The 18,859-nt window shown below is 36.5% G+C and overlaps 2 protein-coding genes across 4 annotated transcripts in view; both read left to right on the forward strand.

The window, feature by feature from the left end:
- The window catches only part of LOC149037084 (receptor-type tyrosine-protein phosphatase S-like), a 38,014-nt gene that overhangs the window by 7,241 nt on the left and 11,914 nt on the right, over window positions 1–18,859 (forward strand). For all 3 annotated transcript variants that reach the window (XM_089186884.1, XM_089186885.1, XM_089186883.1), the window contains exons 6-29: window positions 231–536; window positions 841–1,146; window positions 2,356–2,660; window positions 3,876–4,020; window positions 5,092–5,411; window positions 6,120–6,267; window positions 6,644–6,946; window positions 7,203–7,505; window positions 8,496–8,789; window positions 9,439–9,747; window positions 9,984–10,084; window positions 11,026–11,215; window positions 12,071–12,173; window positions 12,586–12,853; window positions 13,296–13,356; window positions 14,438–14,552; window positions 14,642–14,781; window positions 15,686–15,834; window positions 16,116–16,197; window positions 16,689–16,765; window positions 16,954–16,993; window positions 17,553–17,650; window positions 17,852–17,968; window positions 18,126–18,274. In XM_089186884.1, the coding sequence (XP_089043010.1) occupies window positions 231–536; window positions 841–1,146; window positions 2,356–2,660; window positions 3,876–4,020; window positions 5,092–5,411; window positions 6,120–6,267; window positions 6,644–6,946; window positions 7,203–7,505; window positions 8,496–8,789; window positions 9,439–9,747; window positions 9,984–10,084; window positions 11,026–11,215; window positions 12,071–12,173; window positions 12,586–12,853; window positions 13,296–13,356; window positions 14,438–14,552; window positions 14,642–14,781; window positions 15,686–15,834; window positions 16,116–16,197; window positions 16,689–16,765; window positions 16,954–16,993; window positions 17,553–17,650; window positions 17,852–17,968; window positions 18,126–18,274 (4,429 nt within the window). The remainder of the gene's footprint in view (window positions 1–230; window positions 537–840; window positions 1,147–2,355; window positions 2,661–3,875; window positions 4,021–5,091; window positions 5,412–6,119; window positions 6,268–6,643; window positions 6,947–7,202; window positions 7,506–8,495; window positions 8,790–9,438; window positions 9,748–9,983; window positions 10,085–11,025; window positions 11,216–12,070; window positions 12,174–12,585; window positions 12,854–13,295; window positions 13,357–14,437; window positions 14,553–14,641; window positions 14,782–15,685; window positions 15,835–16,115; window positions 16,198–16,688; window positions 16,766–16,953; window positions 16,994–17,552; window positions 17,651–17,851; window positions 17,969–18,125; window positions 18,275–18,859) is intronic.
- Window positions 18,544–18,859, forward strand: part of LOC149037085 (uncharacterized) — a 3,018-nt gene continuing 2,702 nt past the window's right edge. Inside the window, exon 1 of the mRNA XM_089186930.1 lies at window positions 18,544–18,859. This exon is cut by the window's right edge and continues 892 nt beyond it. Within this exon, the coding sequence (XP_089043056.1) occupies window positions 18,688–18,859 (172 nt within the window). The 5' untranslated portion in view covers window positions 18,544–18,687.

The raw sequence follows: 18,859 nt of genomic DNA on the forward strand, positions 1-18,859 counted from the left end.
TCGTGGTAACAAAATGCTAATCTAATATTTTATAGAGGATCTTTGCACCTGAATAATGAACATCTGTTGTATACATACAGTCCCTACACTGATGATCCCTGAGTCACTGCTCGGACAAATTTCTAAATGTTATCTAAGTTCACTATGGTGATTGAGTATTTTTCCTTTCTTAACTTCACATTAAAAATCAGTTAAGGAGTAAAGCATGCATCTGGCAATATTTATTTTAGTTCCATCACAACCTCCTACTGCCTTCAAGCTGACTGCAAGCTCCTCTACCAGCATCACAGCTTCCTGGCAGTTACCACCAGTCTTTGCCAGACATGGAAGAACCATTACAGGATTTAAACTGTTCTACAAAAAGAAAGGTTCTGGTGCATCAGCAACAAATTTGACTATAAGCAGTGGATCAATATTAAATAGAACTGTCACTGGGCTTGATAAGTTCACACAATATGAATTTCAAGTGTTGGCTTCTACCTCTGATGGTGATGGACCAAAGAGCCCTGTTGAGGTGGAACGAACAAAGGAAGCCGGTATGTGATAGGTGAAAGTGAAAGATAAAAGATTATCACAATTTTTGATGAAATAAATTTTGTTAGACCTGCAAGGAGAGAAAAGATCCTCCCATGTGGACTACATTTGTAAACAATTTCAGAAAAGAAACCAGAAAAAATTCAGGCTTTGATGGGATTTGAACCCGTACCTTTCAGATGCCAGATGGGCACTACTACCATCTGAGCTATCAAGCGACACAAATAGATAGAGGTTTCTTTGTTTGGTAGCAACATCTAACAGGACCAGTTATTGGCATTAAGTTCTACATTTTTCCAATTGCAGCTCCATCAAAAGCCCCAAGCAGCTTCAGAGTGACTGCCATTACTTCTACAATTATTACAGCATCCTGGCAGTTACCACCAGCAGACTCCAGAAATGGAATAATTATAGGATTCAAATTGTTTTACAAAAAGAGAGGCTCTGCTGGAGCAGCAACCACCGTGACCATTAACAATGGAGCAGCATTAAGTAAAGATGTCACTGGGCTTGATGTTTACACAGAATATGAATTTGAAGTGTTGGCCTCTACTTCAGCTGGTGATGGACCAAGGAGTTCTCCTGTAGTGTTTGTTAGAACCACGAAAGATGGTAAGAATTTTAAAACAATGTTCAAGCCTTTTTTAACTGAGTCTGCATGGTTTAGCAACAGCAAAAAAACTTATGAGCTGATTCTTAGATGAGAAAGCATATTCTAACAGAACTTTAATATGTTATTGTTTGATTTGAACTTTTCCAGTTTACATAAGTACATTTGCATCAACCAAGGTAGCTATTTTGTGGTTTGTAATATGCGTGGTGCTGTAGTACACGTGTTGGGCAAACAGATTCAAAAGCTGAAATGTTTTTAGACCTTGAGAAGTTAGAACACTTTGCTTTTATATAAATGTTATCCCTTTTTTAACATCTTACGCACTTGAAGGAAAATGAAAACCGACCAAAAGTGATATTTTAAAAGCTGTGTATTTGGTGTGTGATGAAATCGAAAGTACATTTTCTCTGTATGGCCAATTCAGAATACCTAATAAGGGCTGAGTGAAATGGCTGCTTTGCTTAAAATAATGGAAGACAAGTGTAGGGGATATCTAGGGACTACCACTGTGTCCAAGCAGGCCTCAGATGAAATATTGCTCTCATAGCGGTCAAATCCCCAGAAAACAGCCATTCTAGGCCAGGGTCTTTCTTAGCTGACCATAAGACTACATGTAGGACACGTAGGCCTGGGGCAAAGTATGGCCCCGAACTCTCCATGGTACCAGGGCACCCTTGTTTGAAGACCACAATTTAGTGATATGATATTAGTAATGCTGATAACCTCTTGCAGACAAGTACATTATTGTACTTGAAAACTGTTTGGTAACATTTAGAGATGATCGCGACAACACTACAAAGGCATGGATACTTAATGAAGGTTCTCCATAATACGTACCTTAAGGCAAACTGTACAAAAGGTCTGAGGAACAAAAGGGGATAAATACAAAAAAATTGAATGGTTGAAAACAACTGAATAAGTAGGGCTGAAAAAAACCTGAAACCAAGCATTACAGAGGACCCTAGGAATGCTAACAAAGGTTTGCTACTAAACTCTTGGGATCTCAGAAATACATATATTGTGCCATTGTGACTTTTTGACCCACACACTTTTTAAAATTTCGTTTACCTTAAGTTTAAGAGGGTTGCAGAGACAAAATTATGAAATGCTCATGTTGAGAGCTCTACCCTCTTAAACCTGTCTAGTGTTCATTACAGATCATTTGTCCCTGTCAGTTGTAATGCTTTAAATCTTTTTTCAATGTTTAGGTTGTGTTGAGTTTAGCCTGGGGATGGAAGATGGAAGAATTCCAGACAGTGGAATAAATGCTTCGTCTTCTAGCACACCAGCCAAGAACGGTCGACTGAACTACACATCAGGATCATCATGGTGTGCAGGAGCGAGTGACACTAACCCATATCTACAAATTGATCTACAGAAACTTCATATCATCTGTGCTCTGTCTACTCAAGGAAATTCTAGAGCAGATCAGTGGGTGAAGACCTACACACTACAATTATCCACCAATGGGATAGCTTGGACAGACTATAAGGAATTAGGTGGACAAGTCAAGGTAAGCAGAGCATAATACTCAGAGCATTATTTCCAAAACAACTAAGATTTAACATGCATTGATTTTTACATCTATATAAAATCCTTACAAGCATGCAGGAGGCAGTGACCAGTTCTTGCCCCTAAAAATTATTGAATATAAATGTGTGATACAGGTTGTGATACCAACAGAAATACTGATATTGATGAAAAAAACATAGCTTTCACGCCCTAATTCTGAAGAGTCTGACCATTTTTGTTAAGAGCTGTCCATGGTTTCAAAATTTCAATATTTATTTAATTAATTTTATTGTAAAGAAAGATGGTAACATTTTAGCTATGTGAAGAAAGTGAGAAAGATATTTTTTGTCTTCTCACAAGCGTAGGACAAAGCTAACAAATCTGCGTCCTCATGAAGAATCGAACATTAGACCTTTAGATTCGGCGCTCAAATTCTCAAATCAATTAAGTAGCGGTTGACTATGTTGGTTAAAGATGAAATCGTACATTTCCGTCATTACCACCTATGATGCTCAAATTATCAGTATGTCCATCATTGGATTTCTTCTTCTTTAAAAAGGAATGTCGGAGAAGAAAATGAATTCACTGATATTATTTAAATGAGTAATTGCACTTAAATTGAAAATGCGTAGTATCCTCTGTGGGCTAAGCAAATACAGTGTCTTCAGCTAAGCCTTCAGCAAATGATTTTTCAGAGCTGTGAGATTGCTGCCGAGGAGCACTAAGAATTTTTTTTTACACTGCTGTGTAAGACTTTTTTTCATATATGGCAAACCAAATGCCATTATTTTGAATGAAAAAGAGTATTGCTAGCCCTCAATCATCTACTTGTTGAAAATGGGAAGAATAGAAAAGAATTTTCATTTTCACCCCTATCAAACAATTTTCAAGGTTTGACTCTTGGCCCTAAAGAGTACTAGCATCTTGTTTCTGGTTACAGTATCACCCCTGAATTAAACACTAAGGTCACACAAATAACGGAACTGATCACAAGCTCTTTGTCATGTCGTACCTTAGGAAATGTAAAGAGAATTGTTTGGGGAATGTGTCTACTGATGTTAGGGTGTAAAGGGTTAAGAAGGAAATGATGATAGAAACTCATTTGTTATAAGCTGTGTGAATATCATTATCCCTGCTTTTTTCTCAGTTTGCAAGAAATACAAACTGAGAAAATGGGGGATTATGAGGTGTGACTATTTGTTTTGTTTCTTTTAAGATTCTGATAGGAAATGATGACAAAAATTCAGAAGTAAAGCATGTTTTGTATGGAGTGTTGACTAGATATCTACGAATCCGACCACAAACTCACCAGGGTGGGGTGTGTATGAGAATAGAAGTGTTTGGGGTGAAACAAAAGCCAAGTGAGTTTGAAATTTAATGTTTCATGATTGCTATGATCTGCTACTTTAATGGACGTTCTTAGATACTCTCTTAATCTTTAAAGAAGGGTTTTAAACCTGATACATTCGTAGATATGTTCTTTTAATGCTAAAAAATAAGCTTTCCCGATTCAGTTAGTGGCTAAAATGATACAAACAGCATTGTATATAAATTATAGTCTAATGATACAGTTTATACAGTCATCAAAAACATCAAACCTCTCATGATAACTTTTAAGTTGCATGCTTAACGATTTATTGTCTCTTTTTCGCCAAAGAAAGGGAATAGCTGATAGAAAATGCTAAAATTGAATTCATTTTTGGTGCCCAAATTCTGTTTTAAACTTTTTGAAAAGTCTCTATTCGATTGATATGTACATTAGATCAGTTGTAATTTTTGTAATGTGAAACTCAAATTATTGGGATTAATACCAACTACGTTGAGGCAATATTTGGTATTCAAATGCTGTAGGATTCAGTTTATTTATCATTTCAATTAATAAGAAACCGTATAATCGTTTGTATCACGATGTAGTCACTTGAGATGTAGATTGTGACATTCCGACTGCTTACTGCTAGTCTTCATTAGGCGATGGAGTCGACTGCTCTTGCTTTACCATTTGTATCATGGTGTTCTAGTGTGATTAGGGGATCTTTATCTCTATTGTTCTGATAAGCACAGGTTTCCCAAACTCCTCCCCAAGTAGAAGGCCTGTGAGGCAGTTCAAGTCCACATCGGTTTTACCCTATGTAAAAGGTGTATCAGAGCCTCTTGGCCGTTACCCACAACAACAAGGCACCCGCGCAGTCTTCATGTCCAACACAACACTTAGATCGCATTTACTGTGTATTTCCTGACAGATCGCAGCATTCATTTGGTTATTTTGCAAACAGTCAAGGCTTCATTTTCTCGTATTTTACCATCACTCTTTTTCTGTATTTCTGTTTTAATATCTTACAGATTGTTTAGAAGTGTCTACAATGAATTATATTGAAAAACATACATGAAATATGCATAGATAGAAAGGTAATCTTTTAATTGTTACCTTGTAGCATGTGATTCACAGCCAATTGGTTTGGCCAGTGGTGGTAGAATTCCAGATGACAGCTTCTCAGCCACTTCAATATATAGTTCCACATATAAGGCTAAATATGGTCGTCTTAATGGAACAAGGGCATGGGCACCTGAGACTAATGGTCGTGATGACTACCTACAAATTGACCTTCTCTATGAGTATGTTATCTGTGCTGTAGCTACTCAAGGAAATCCACCAACTCAATCGCCAGCTCAAGAATGGACCACAGAGTACAAACTAAGATTTTCTTTGAATGGTACCACTTTTTTCCCTTATAACGAAAATAAGGCTGATAAGGTTGGTATGACATGCTCTCGTATGCAAGTATTCATAACAGCCAAAATTAATGCTTGTGGTACAAAACTAGAGCTACTCACAGCAATAACAAATTTGCTTATACATGTCGTAGAATATTAACAATATTTACCAATGCTCGCATTACCCACAATATACTTCTGTTGCTTGCAAACCATATCGGCATTACTTTCAAGAATTAATAGTGAAGTTTTCTAATCAATTACATGTACATGTAAGGATTAAAATGGAGTACACACAACCAAAAGCATGTAGTCTATTAGTTAAATATATGTTTTCATAGCAGTATGATTGTACAAAGATGTAGCAAACACTGACCAATTCTAACTGTTCAATCACACGTACTGAAAAAAATTACCACACAATTTAAAGATGAAGAATGAAATGGTTGTGATCTCTCTGACATTCATTATCTGACCTGTGGCATTCCTCAAGGCACAATCCCTGGTCATCTTCAAATGACTTGCTGAAGTAGCTCAAGCTCTTTAGTTTTTAACCTAGGATGTATACAGACAATGGGGACTTAACCTACAGATAACAGATTTCAGTTGTACACATTACAGATTCTCATGTTGTGTTCTTTTTCCAAGTTACAGATTTTCATTTTGCAAATTGCAGATTTTCACTTTATCTCATTTGCCAAATTACAGCGAACCATTAAATACATCAATATCACTTTTTGTATAACAGGCCTTTCCAGGAAATTCAGGAAAAACTGACACAGTGAAAAACAGTCTAAAGGAATTTGCAAGTGCAAAGTTTATCCGCTTTCTGCCAACAAAGTATAATAGGTTCAAAATTTTGAGAGTGGAGGCTTATGGAATACTTTTGTCTAAAGGTATTTATTTGTTCTCATTTTTGGTCCTCAGATACAAAATGAAGTCACAATAAGTAATTATTAGGACAATTAAGGCAGAACTGGGCAATTTGCAATTACGAGGGCGATGTTATTGACGAATATCAAAAGTAAATGTTGGAGATGGCTGTGAAATGCCTATCAACAAAGTTGTGAAGCCTAACTCATAACGAACATCATGGAGAAAATATTGTAAATGCGTCAACAAAGTCACCACCTCAGATGATCCTTCGCACAACTCCTAATCAATATAGACTACCCATTAGGTTTACCGTGGCCGTTAATGACATGTTCTTTTTAAACTTCACATTAATTATCATATATGAATTCAAGCATACATCTCTTGTTGTTGATACAGTTCCGTCACAACCTCCCACTGCCTTCCAGTTGACTGCAAGCTCTTCTACCAGCATCACAGCTTCCTGGCAGTTACCACCAGTCTTTGCCAGACATGGAAACATTGCAGGGTTTAAATTGTTTTACAAAAAGAAAAGTTCTAGTGGCTCAGCAACAACCTTGCCAATCAGCGATGGAGCAATATTAAGTAAAACTGTCAGAGTGCTTGATAAGTACACAGAATATGAATTTCAGGTTTTGGCCTTCACTTCTGATGGTGATGGACCAAAAAGTTTAGCGAAAGTGAAAAGAACACTGGAAGATGGTATGTAACAGTTCAGGGATAATGAAAAGAACTGTGAAAGATAGTTCTTGAATTTGCATCTTCATTGCAGGTTTATTGGATACCAATCTCATGATGAGAGGGCTAAACAATTGAATAGTTTGGAATCAGTTGGTTACTTTGATTCATCAAAACACGATAGCATTTATATTCATGTGGCAAGTTAAGATGTGATAGAAGTTTTCAAAAAAATTTACAGCTAATAAAACTAATTAAAAACACTACTGCCTAATTGCAGCTCCTTCACAACCTCCATCTAACTTCAATGTCACTCCAACCTCCTCTACTGGTGCAAGAGCATCATGGCAACTACCACCAGCAAACTCCAGGAATGGAATAATTAAAGGATTCAAATTATTTTACAAAAGGAAAGACTCGTCAGACTCAGGCACCATTCTTCTTATCAACAGTGAATCAATTTTAAACAAAAATGTCAATGAGCTTTATAAGTACACAGAGTATGAATTTCAAGTGTTGGCTTTTACTTCTGCTGGTGATGGTGTAAACAGCTCTGTTGTTGTTAAGAGAACAAAAGAAGATGGTTAGAGAAACTTTTTGGTTTATCTTCTTAAAACGTCTTGACTTTTTAATTAAAGGTCAGATACACTTGCACTTCTCATACAGTTTTCTGATTTGGTGTGAAAAGTGAGAATATATAATTATGTAATATGTGATTTTAATAACTATGATTTAACACACCGTCATATCAGTGAGTCATGAGTGGTAAGGTAATTATTTGAAGATAACTAACATAATGTAAGCATTCTGATTGGCCATCAAATCATGACTATTTACTCAAGAAATTATAAGCATGCAATTGAATATTAGCAATTATGTTGGCTGTTTTTATTGGTTGCCTTCCTTCTGGATTTAGACCTAGATGGTGTACCCTTAGCTCCGTTGCAAATTTAGAATAATTTCTGGATTTGAGTCTGCCTTTTTTCTTTCATTTGTTCCTGAGTGGCATTAATATTAAACAAACAAACAAAAACAGAAAAACAAATGAACAGAAACAAATACAGCTACAACACTGATATTACAGCTTAACACTAGAAGGTTCCAGACATGGAATCATCAAAGGATATAAACTGTTCTATAAAAAGAAAGGCTCAGACTCAGTAACCTTCTTGACACTGAACAATATAAAAACATCAGAAACAGTTACCGAGCTTGATAAATACACTAAATATGAATTTCAAGTGTTGGCCTTCACTTCCGCTGGTGATGGACCGAACAGTTCCACTGTTTTCAAGACAACGATGGAAGATGGTGCCAATCAGAAGTGCTTTAACCAACATTTGAACATAAAAGTGATGTTACTTATTTAGGGTGATTTCTTTTATGTAAGGTTATCAATTGTATCCTTCATAATATATCTCACACTTAAACACGTGTGAAGATGATACCCAAACTATTTCTTGAATGATATATATTTTTTTGAATCCCAAGTAATCTTTTTTGAAACAGCATGCAGTTATTGTTGATTTGTTCACTCTTAATTAGTGTTAACAATTTTCCTTTATTCTGCCAGCACCTGATGCACCTACCTCCTTGTCATATACTGATCTGTCACCAAGCAAGTCACATGGTCCAAGAATAACCCTGACCTGGAGAGAGCCTGCAGAAAGAAATGGAGTTATCAAAAGTTATACTTTGATTTACAGTCACGATGGAGTTGCACCAAGAGAGATTTCTGGAATAGGCAAAGCTGCCCTTAGTCACACTGTTGATGTATTAGGTGGAGTGACTTATCAGTTTAATGTCAGAGCTGTGACTATTAAACCTGGAAAAAATGCCACGAAAACAGTAACTACTAAGGAATATGGTAAACTTTACCTTCATATATTTGAAAGGACTTCTTTTTAATTTTACCATACTAAAATAAATTTTTATACATTGTGTAAATTCCAAAAAACAGACAGTAGTTGGTCGCCCAAAATAACTTAAGCGCTAAACTACTTGGGTGATTCCTATTTATTAGTTGGGAAAGCACAAAAGTAGGGAAAAAAAAGGGCAATTACCTAAATTATTTTTGTACATATCTTCATTGATATTAACACCTATAGTACAAATTATCTAAAGATGATTTACCTACACTACTTTACATGTATCAAATAATAAAAAAAGTCAGGAAAAAACTTAAGTTTTGTTGAAAACGAGCAAATAAGTACAAGTGACTTCCATTTGCTGTGAATCAATTAACAAAATGTCCTGTTCTTTGTAGCTGAAGACTTAAGCGATCCTAATTGTTCAACTAATTACTAATAATAAGAAAATATCTTAGATTGTAGACTTGCAGGTGCATTTTAGGTGACAAAGGTTCAACTGCCTCTTTACTTTATCGAAAATTCTTGGTATTTTTCTCCAAATTGTGGTAAAAATATATCCCCTTTATGAATAGAATACTCAAACATTTTTTATAAAACTAATAATATTGTCTTCTGATAGCGTGAGGTTTTTACTCTCTTCCTCAGCACCCGGAGCTGGCCCAGAACGTCCTTCATCCGCTCAAGTGAACAAGACGACTTTTAACATATCATGGGAACCTCTATTAAGAGAAAAGAGTTATGGAAAAGTTATTTTGTATGAAGTCAAGGCCATCTTCTCGAAGAAAGGAAATTTGCGCAAAAGATCTGTAATTTATAGCCCCTCTGTCAACACCTCAGTAACATTTGTTGTCCTGTCTGATTTAGAGCTTTGTTCTAGATATAATGTGTCTGTTCGAGCTTACACAGCAGAAGGGCCTGGACCTTATGGCCAACCTTTGGAACTGGAAACATCAAGTGAGTTTGATGAGATTATTATGAAAACTATATTGGTTTGTGACATGATTGGTGAAAAAAAAAATACTAAAAAAAAATTTTGTTTTATTTTATGATTATTGACAATTTAAAAAAAAGCACAACTTGTAACATTCATTATATGATAAGATTCTTCCCCAAGTTATTCTGACTCGATAACTTTTTCAATATACAAGGCCTTTCTTTACCTTTTTTTGTTCTCTAACATAACACTATAGGACCTGAAGCACCAGGGGAATTTAAAATAACAGACTTTGGAACAAAACAGATTACCCTGGCGTGGAAACAATATGATGAAAAGGAAAAAATTGTCTATACTGTAAGTTGGATTAAAATTACCCTATTTCTTCCCTTTGGGTGCAATTATTTCGCATGTAATTATAAGTAGTACTTATGCTGTACATTGTTAGACATGTCTTGAAATAATAATAATAATTGAAATATTTATCCAGGATAACCCTTCAATACAAAAGTACTGTTATTAACGGGGTTCTGCTGATTAAGAATTTAAAACTAAGAAATATTAAATTATTAAAATATATATAAGATAGTGCCTATGGTACTATCTTTAGGTACTATGTAGATGGTACCTATAGTACTATAATTGCAAACTTATGTTTGTGTAAGACGTTTTATGTATATTCATATTTTTAGTGCTGATACTAATAAATGTGTAATGACGATACCAAAGGGAATTTCTTAATACGTTTCATCAGCAAGATTTTGTTTCAGTGGAAATTTATTTTTGAAAAGAAAAAAACAACTCCTATCTTTGCTAGATTTTCAAGAAACTTTAACCCTTGTGAATGGCTTGATTCCAAGTCAGACCAATCGTATCTTAGTCACAACGTCATATGTTTACAAAAGGGAGGTCCTTTTTATATATTTTGACTCAATTTAAATTTATATCACAAAAGTAACCAGGCAAGTCACCCAAAATGAGAACAGAGTCATCATTTCAGCTAGAAACTATTGACTTTACTCAAATCCAATCCCAAGACCATTCTTGAAATCGCATAATTTGTATCAAAACAAAAAGTCAAAATCACAAAACTAATTTATTTTATCGGAATATTAACTGTTCCTCGAAATTCAAAATTGCTTTATAAAAAAACTTTGTATAATTTAATTTGTCCAAGCTTACTTCCTATCAGAGATTTTAAAATTAGATTAACGTAGATTCTATAACTCGGCTTGAATTACAGAAACATTAAATTTGAAGTAATTAGATATCGGAGCCTTTTGTACTTAATCGTGTAGGTGAAGTACACTGGAACAAAGTCCTACAATAAAACGTTCAGAGATGAGCAGACTATAGAAGCAATAAAGGCAACAACACAGAAAGTAGAAGGGTTGATTCCAGGCACCACATATAAATTTAGAGTTCATGGCACCTCTGTTTGTGGCGAGAGCGCTTCCGAAGTCGTCTCAAAGATGACAGATATGATGGGTAAGTTTCCAAATTCTTTGAGGCCAACCAATCATTGTAATAGGTTATCTATGAAACTATCTAAGAAAACATTCGCTCTGATGAAGGGCCAACGCTCGAAACGTCAGCTTTGAAACTCTTAACGGCGGCCAATTTACGTTATCATCTCAGTTGACAATACGAAATTACCTTGATATACTCTCACACTGACGTAGCACCAAAGATTCTTTAGAAACTTACCCCCATAGATCATTTACCCAAGACACTCTTACCTTTCCATTTTAATCAAAACTGATGATATCAAAATTTTTCAATTTTTTTGTTTTAGATAGATCTGCCCACGCTTGCTTGAAGGCAGTTTAACGTTATCATGTGGTTCCTAGTGTAGGATATCGATAGCGATTTATCCGTTGGATAGCTTTATCTACCCTTTGAACAAAGGGACCTTGTTTTCGATGTTCGTCTGCTTTCGAAATGAATTGGTGAAAGTGATTTTTTTTCTGCTTGTGAAAGAAAATAATATTAAAACTGAAGGTTGATAATGAATAGTGCCCAATATCTTTAAAGAAATAGCTTTAACGAGAACATTTAGTTACATGTACATTTTCCGAAAAGTCTTTAAATTGCGACCATCAATATTGGTAATGCCATGAAATTCTGTCAAACAAAAATGAATTATTAATGTCTTACCGTCCATTTGATCAAGTTAACCTCTTGAACAGTTGAGTTATATTAATTCACTAATTAGATTCTGCGTAGAGTCATGAATCACCTTCTGAACCTGTAATTATACAGCTGTACTATCTCATTTAAAAGGAACCCTTTTCTGTACAAGAGTGTTGTTGTGGTTCAGAAGCTATTTTTTTTCCTTACCAGCTCCTGAAGCCCCACATCCACATAATATAACCGATGTTGAGGTTTCTCAGACAGCTGTGGATATTTATCTGTGGCCTGTTGAACAAAAATATGGTCCAGTAAGGTAATTATCAATAAGAATGTGATTTTCTAAAGAACCATTGGTGGAATAGATCCTGCATTAAGATATAAGGTAAGATTACCTGCCGCTTCTCGATAAATGAGGTCACGCTCCCTCCACGAAGGCTGGATTCGTGCGTGCGACAGAAATTAAACTTAAGAGGCGTTAGATATTTAATAATTTTTGAAAAAGGTTCATTAAAAGTGTCCCTTAGGAAATCAAATTTAAGAGGCGTTAGATGTTTTACAATTCTTGAAAAAGGTTCATTAAAAGGGTCCTTTAGGAAATATTAAATGAATTACGAAACTGTCGGCGGATTCTCGATGTTAATGGTCAGTGGCCCCTAAATGCTCTCTTAATGGCCTCTTTTCGAGATGTTACCCATTAGTCTGGCATTTTGTTTTATACCTTTCAGTGCTTATCAGGTTATTGTTCTGAAAACCGCTAATGGCGTTCAAGAGCTTCCAGACAATTATGATTCAAAACTGAAAGCTGCCAGTGACGCTAAGGAAGAGAACGTGAATTTTTACATTGCTGCTGAGATAGAAAATGACCCATTACTCAGCAAACCTCAGAAATTTACCGTTGGCGATGGTCATAAAACTAAGGAATTTGTGAATGAAGAACTTGAGAAAGGAGAAAACTACATTGTGTATGAGAGAGCTCTAACTAAAGCCGTGAAGGTATGTAAACTACTTACTTAAAAAATTATCCTCTTTTTTTACAACCAGAATCATCTGACCATCAGCGTGGAGAAACGGTCTGCCTTTTCTTCTGGAAAAATATGTAATCCCTCTCTATAAAGATTTGACCCTGGAGGAGGCCTACTTTAAACTCACTAGAGCACAATCTTGCTCCCATTAGTTTTACAACTGGGTTTATTGACCTTTTTCCGAGTCGATTTTTAAGAGTAGCTTGCTAGACAGTGCCTATCTGTATTTGCACTGCAAATACAGAGAAAGGTGTATGTAAACACATTTCCTCCTAGTGTATGTAAACACATACACTAGGAGGTTATGTAATCGAACCACACAATAACTTTGCAGTTCCTTTGCTCTCGATTCAGTGGCCTCTTTGATTTTAAAGCACGTGCTCTTTTTGTTTTTGTTTTTGTATATTTCACAGGGGGAATTAAAGGGATACGCAAGCATAGTTGCCAAAATTTCCATCACCTCTACTACCACGGGTTTGTCTATATTGTACTTAATAAGCAATGAAGTTACATATTGTACCACAAAGTAACAGAGAGCAAAATGATTTCTGGAGCAGTACTTTACTTGCAAGAATGTTGGCTCCGAGAGCCTCATGCCTAAGGGGGTATTGTGAAGTTTTTATATGAAATAATTCATATTTGTAATAATTCATATTTTTAAGGGGGTATTAATTACAACTGGCCTGGAGATTCTCCTCCTCAGATTATCTAGATCATCAAGCTGTGCTCAATCCAAAACACCGACTTCGAGTGTTCACCGTTTACCCCAGATTTTGTCTCACTCGTGATCAGTTTCGTAGCAACCTAAATTTGGTGACGGTAATAAGCTGCATCGCACATCGGAGCCAACAAAATGATTTTGATAACACAATTGCGGTGTGTCACAGACTCTCTCGTCTCGTTCAATAAAGTTTAGAAACTGGACTTGGCGCTGATTTTTTAAATTAAATTGCTCGTAGTACTGAGCTTTATTGAGCTACGTCACAATATTTTGTGTGTTTTTTTTTTGCCGTTTTGTTCCTGAGAAACTGTAATGAATGCGAGGGAAACCATAAGTTAATTGATATCCAGGGCAAACAAACACAATAAAAAGTACGAATGAGCCTAAAAAGAACAAGGATGGTTAAGAATGGAGAAGTTTGACAGCGATTACTAATGAAGAAGTTCTATTTTGACAGTAGGAGGAAACAATGATACAGTTAGTAGTACAAGTCAGCACTCCAAGCTGCAATCATTTTGGTTGCCATGGCGACGAAATTCTCAGCGAAAGTCGACGAATTCGCCACATGTTTTCGGCTGTCAAGTAGCAAGCTGTAATGCTTTCATGTTTTAACAAAATTTAATGTCCCATACTAGGGGCTTTGGTCTTGAGATGTCACGCGAGCCTTTAAAATAATTGTCGGCCACTGTCGACTAAAATTCTTTCTCTTACGACGAATACCTGGTTTTCGGCTGCCAACTGTCTGCTCTGAAACAACTTTAAGGTTGGAGCACTGCAAGTAGCAATTCCAGAAGAGCTTAATTATTAAATGCTCTTTACATTTTTCTTATGCAGAAGGTGAGAAAAAGGAAACGTCCAGCGGTTCTAACGCTGCGGCTGTTGCTGTACCAGTAGTCCTGTTGTTACTCCTCATACCAGCAGTTGTTGTCGCTGTGTTCCTATACCAGAGGTTTGTTTCTTTTTAAGACTGAATCCTAGTGACTGAGCGTAGAAAAAAGTATTGCAGCCGAATATTCGACATTTTGTTCTTTTTTTTAGGAGAAGGCAGTCAAGATCCAAAAGTGCCGGGGAAAGATCTGTTCAACTAGATGACATTAAAGACGATTCTCAAGACCCTACCTCAAGTACATCAAATCTGGTCTATCAAAATGTACGAGACATTCGTCGAACAATTCATGGTAATTTTTCGTAGATAAAGTATAATATACATGTTAGTTTCTAGGAGAGGGTCATTGAATAATTTTCACGGTTGAAGTCAACGTTCGTACAATTAGCTACGATCGAATCGTTATTTTCATGCTAAAAAGGATTGTTGGGATGCCTTGCTAAATTTTTACTTAAACTGTGACTGACTTATGTATTGTCTGTGTAACAAAGTTATATCTTCAAAGTCAAAATTTGGATCAGCATCATTTCAACTAGGAAAGTGGTTTGTACCAGGAGCAATTTTTAATCGTGTAGTCAATTTTGCCGTGACGCTATTTGCTGCAAGATTCAAATAGTGTAACTCGGTCGTGATTGCACCAATCAACTATTACGAACCAGATTTAGTTACATCACTTGAATAAAAAAACAATTTCTCACTTAATTGTGCTGATGAAATTTTCCCAGGTCGTTTAAAGGTCTTCATCGCAGTCGACAACAGTTCTTTTCAAAACAACCCTCACCTGGTCTATTGGACTGCGTGTAACTGGTCATCGTTTTTAAGTACATAAAAAAATAATCAACTAGTTGATTGAGGACTTGTATCAAAAGAAAGTTGTTACTATATATTTAAAGTTAAATTACCTTGGTACATGATTCTCAGACAGCAGATACTCTGAGTCTAAAAATAACTTTGTGGGGGTAGTGGAGCTACTCCAGATTTAAAGGTTACTCAAGGAATACACTCTCGTAGCTTGTTCGTTACTTGAGCTGTATCTCAAGGTCGTGGTAGGTGTTTCTTGTTGAGTGTAGCAAACGAAACGGAGCAGTTGGAGCGTATCTGTTACCAAGGAGGAGAATTAATAACACGGTCGAGTGTCTAGAGAGAAGATCAAAGGAATTGTGGAGTTCCTTAGGAGCGATTTTTCTACCCTACAGGTGCTGAGAAACAGCCTGTTAGTGAAGAAGAAGCTATTTACAGTGAGGCTGACGATGGTAAACCCAAACCAATACCTGTGGCTGAGTTTCCAAAATACTTCAAAAAAAAATCAGAAAATGGTGCCATTGTGTTGCGAGAGGAATTTAAGGTAATTATCTCTTATAGTTTTTACTTTTTTTCCTTTTCTTTCGTATTATCGTATTATTGTATGATACAGTAATTATCAATATTTCTCGAATTGTTTCGTGTTTTTTATTTTCTTAATGGACAACTTGACATATATATGCTTCAGTACATTATCTATATCCATTTTTGCAAAAGCGTAAGAACAATTTTTTGGATGTCGTTGCAAGGGTCGAAAAAAGTGATGACATCTCATCGGTTTTGATAAGAGCACATGTATTGCAACTTAGGTCATACCTTTTCCAGTATTTACCAGGTGGGATGCAGTTTGCTTGGGAGATCGGTAAGAGTAACAGAGGCAAGAACCGTTATGGAAACATTGTTTCATGTGAGTACATTCCATCAACTTTGGAAGTATTTTTATGCAACGGTAGCTATGTAAAACCTAGAAGTTTAGATAACTAGAAGTCAGCTTCTAGTGCAGGGACTGTAACTGGTGCTTCCCCTATCAGTTGTCTTGTGAGGCAACGAAGTCCAACCAACTTAATAACCACCTCTCAGCTGGATGGTTAGCTCCGTTGATAGAGTATTGCACTGATATCACAGAGGTCATGGGTTCAAATCCCGATCAGGCCTGAATTTTTTTTTTCAAATCCCATTGTTGATAAATCGCAGAACTATACTGGGATTAATAATCGCTTCAAAGTTGGTGATTTAGGAAGTGGTGAGCTTAAATCTTGAGAGATTATTATGTTTTAATCCAAATTTTGAACCTTACGTTCAAATCGCATCATTCTTAGGATTTTGCATCTCACACCATAAAAAAAAACTTTTGAAAACTTCAATAGAAACTGAACAAACGATTGTGTTTGTTCACAGATGATCATTCTCGCGTTTTGTTGGAGGAAATAGAGGATGACAAAAACTCCAGCTACATCAATGCAAGCTACATTCCGGTCAGTAACAAAAAAGCATACGACAACGTGAACACAACGACACAATACGACATGACACGACAAGACAAAGTAGAACGACCAAGTGAACCCTACTTGTTTGATATAATGAATAAATAAATAGATAAACAATCGATATTTGAGTTGATTATCGAGAATTTTTGTTATCTTTTTCAAATATCTCTCCTCAGACCTACGATGAGGTCACCATGACCTACATCGCAACACAAGGTAAATATTACTTGAGGTGTCTCGTGGATACACTGTAAGTTGTCGCGCGCTAACTCGTATTGCTGTTGAACAGCTCGTAGGAAATCTGACGCAACATAGAGTCAGAGGGCTAGCAAATGTCCCATGATGATGAGGGTCACTCTCACCAGGTTCTTTGTCGATATATTTAATCGTATACCCTTTCCAAATGGGGCACCCCTGGAACTAACAAAAGCGTCGTCGATCCCATCGTTTTTGTTCATTGTAGGAACAAAGCTTTTAGAAAACTCAGACGATAGTTTCTAGACTTTTAGGGGGCGAAGCTTATCACTCGTCATTACAGGGTTCCATCAACTTGTTGGGCTTTTTGTTGTGGCCTTTTACCAGAATTTTGCGTTGTTTCAGTGTTCTACTCTGTGGGCAGAAGTACTCAGGGAATAAAGCAGCAATAAATGATGAAAACTCCCATACTCCCAAAAAAATGACTTGTCCCATTCTTTTGTAGCTAAATGCCAAAAAGCTCCTATGAAATTAACTTATGTTTCGCCTCTCTTTTACAATTATTCTTACTGCTGTTTAGGTCCAACTTCTACAACTATCGCTGATTTCTGGCGAATGGTCTGGCAGGAAAACAGTTTCATCATTGTGATGCTTACAAACCTGGTTGAGCTGGGAAAGGTAGACGTAGCGCAAGTTTTTAGTTTGATGTTGAACGTAATCCAGAGTTTCAGTGGTTTTTCATTTTCTACACTTTATGAGTAGTCTGTAAAACATGCATCATAATGTCAGCCAGCAAGCCACTCAGCGATCAGGCCACTTGTATAGCATGCTGTACGATATATATAGAATCAACCTTTTTTTTTCCTATCATATCTTTAGGGCAAATGCGATCAGTATTGGCCAGACGATACTTCCAAATTTGGTGCTATCACAGTTACCCTACACAAGACTGAAACATTTGCCGATTACGTCATCAGGTCATTGATTGTGACAAAGGTGGGTTGTCTCTGTTCGAAATGAAATTACGTTATTTGGAATACGACGTCTTGCATTTTTTTACTGTAAACTACTTAAAAAGAATTACTGCGTATTTTAAACTAAGAGAGCTCCCTCTGTAACAACATTCCCAACATGAAAACGAATTTTTACTTAGGACTCAGAAAAAAGGGCCGTGCAGCAGTTTCATTACGTCACTTGGCCAGACAAAGGTGTCCCACAACATTCCACAGCTCTACTTGGATTTAGACAAAAGATTCATGCGAGGCACCAGGCGACTGGTGGACCTCTTGTTGTGCACTGCAGGTAAAAAAGCACAGTAAAATTTGAAGACTTCAAATTAAATGCTTCACATTCGCAAATCTTTATCGCATGTTAGTTTAGTTCTTTTGTAGATATTTCAATTGCGATTTCTATCTGGTTTGGATAACAGGAAATAAACGTTTTGATCTGAAGAAAGATTAATATCACAAGGAACCTAAAATAACTGAAATTCTATCACATGACCGGAGGCATGGAGAGCCCATGAGATAGCACAGCGCATGCGTCAAGTCATTGCACACGTGCGTTGCATCAAGCAAGTCGATTTCTAAAAAATAAGAAGAAAACAACTGGAAAAAGCTGAATCTAACGTAGTTAGATCACTTGAACCTTTAAGAACCAACGTAGTTGGTCTTACATCACAAATACGTAGCTCTAACGAGGTTAGAACTCGAAACATGACAGAACTTGAAGGAGCATCTCGCGACGTCCCCAACGAGTCCGGCGAGACGCCAACGATGAACGCTTTGGTTAGCATGGTCCAGTCGGTAGTCCAAGAAATGAAAGCAATGAACCGACGAATGGATCAGCTGAGCGAGCCCGTTAACCTCGAAGACGAGGACCTCGACT

The sequence above is a fragment of the Pocillopora damicornis genome, chromosome 11 (assembly GCF_964200805.1).
Source record: "Pocillopora damicornis chromosome 11, jaPocDami1.2, whole genome shotgun sequence".
NCBI lineage: Eukaryota > Metazoa > Cnidaria > Anthozoa > Scleractinia > Pocilloporidae > Pocillopora > Pocillopora damicornis.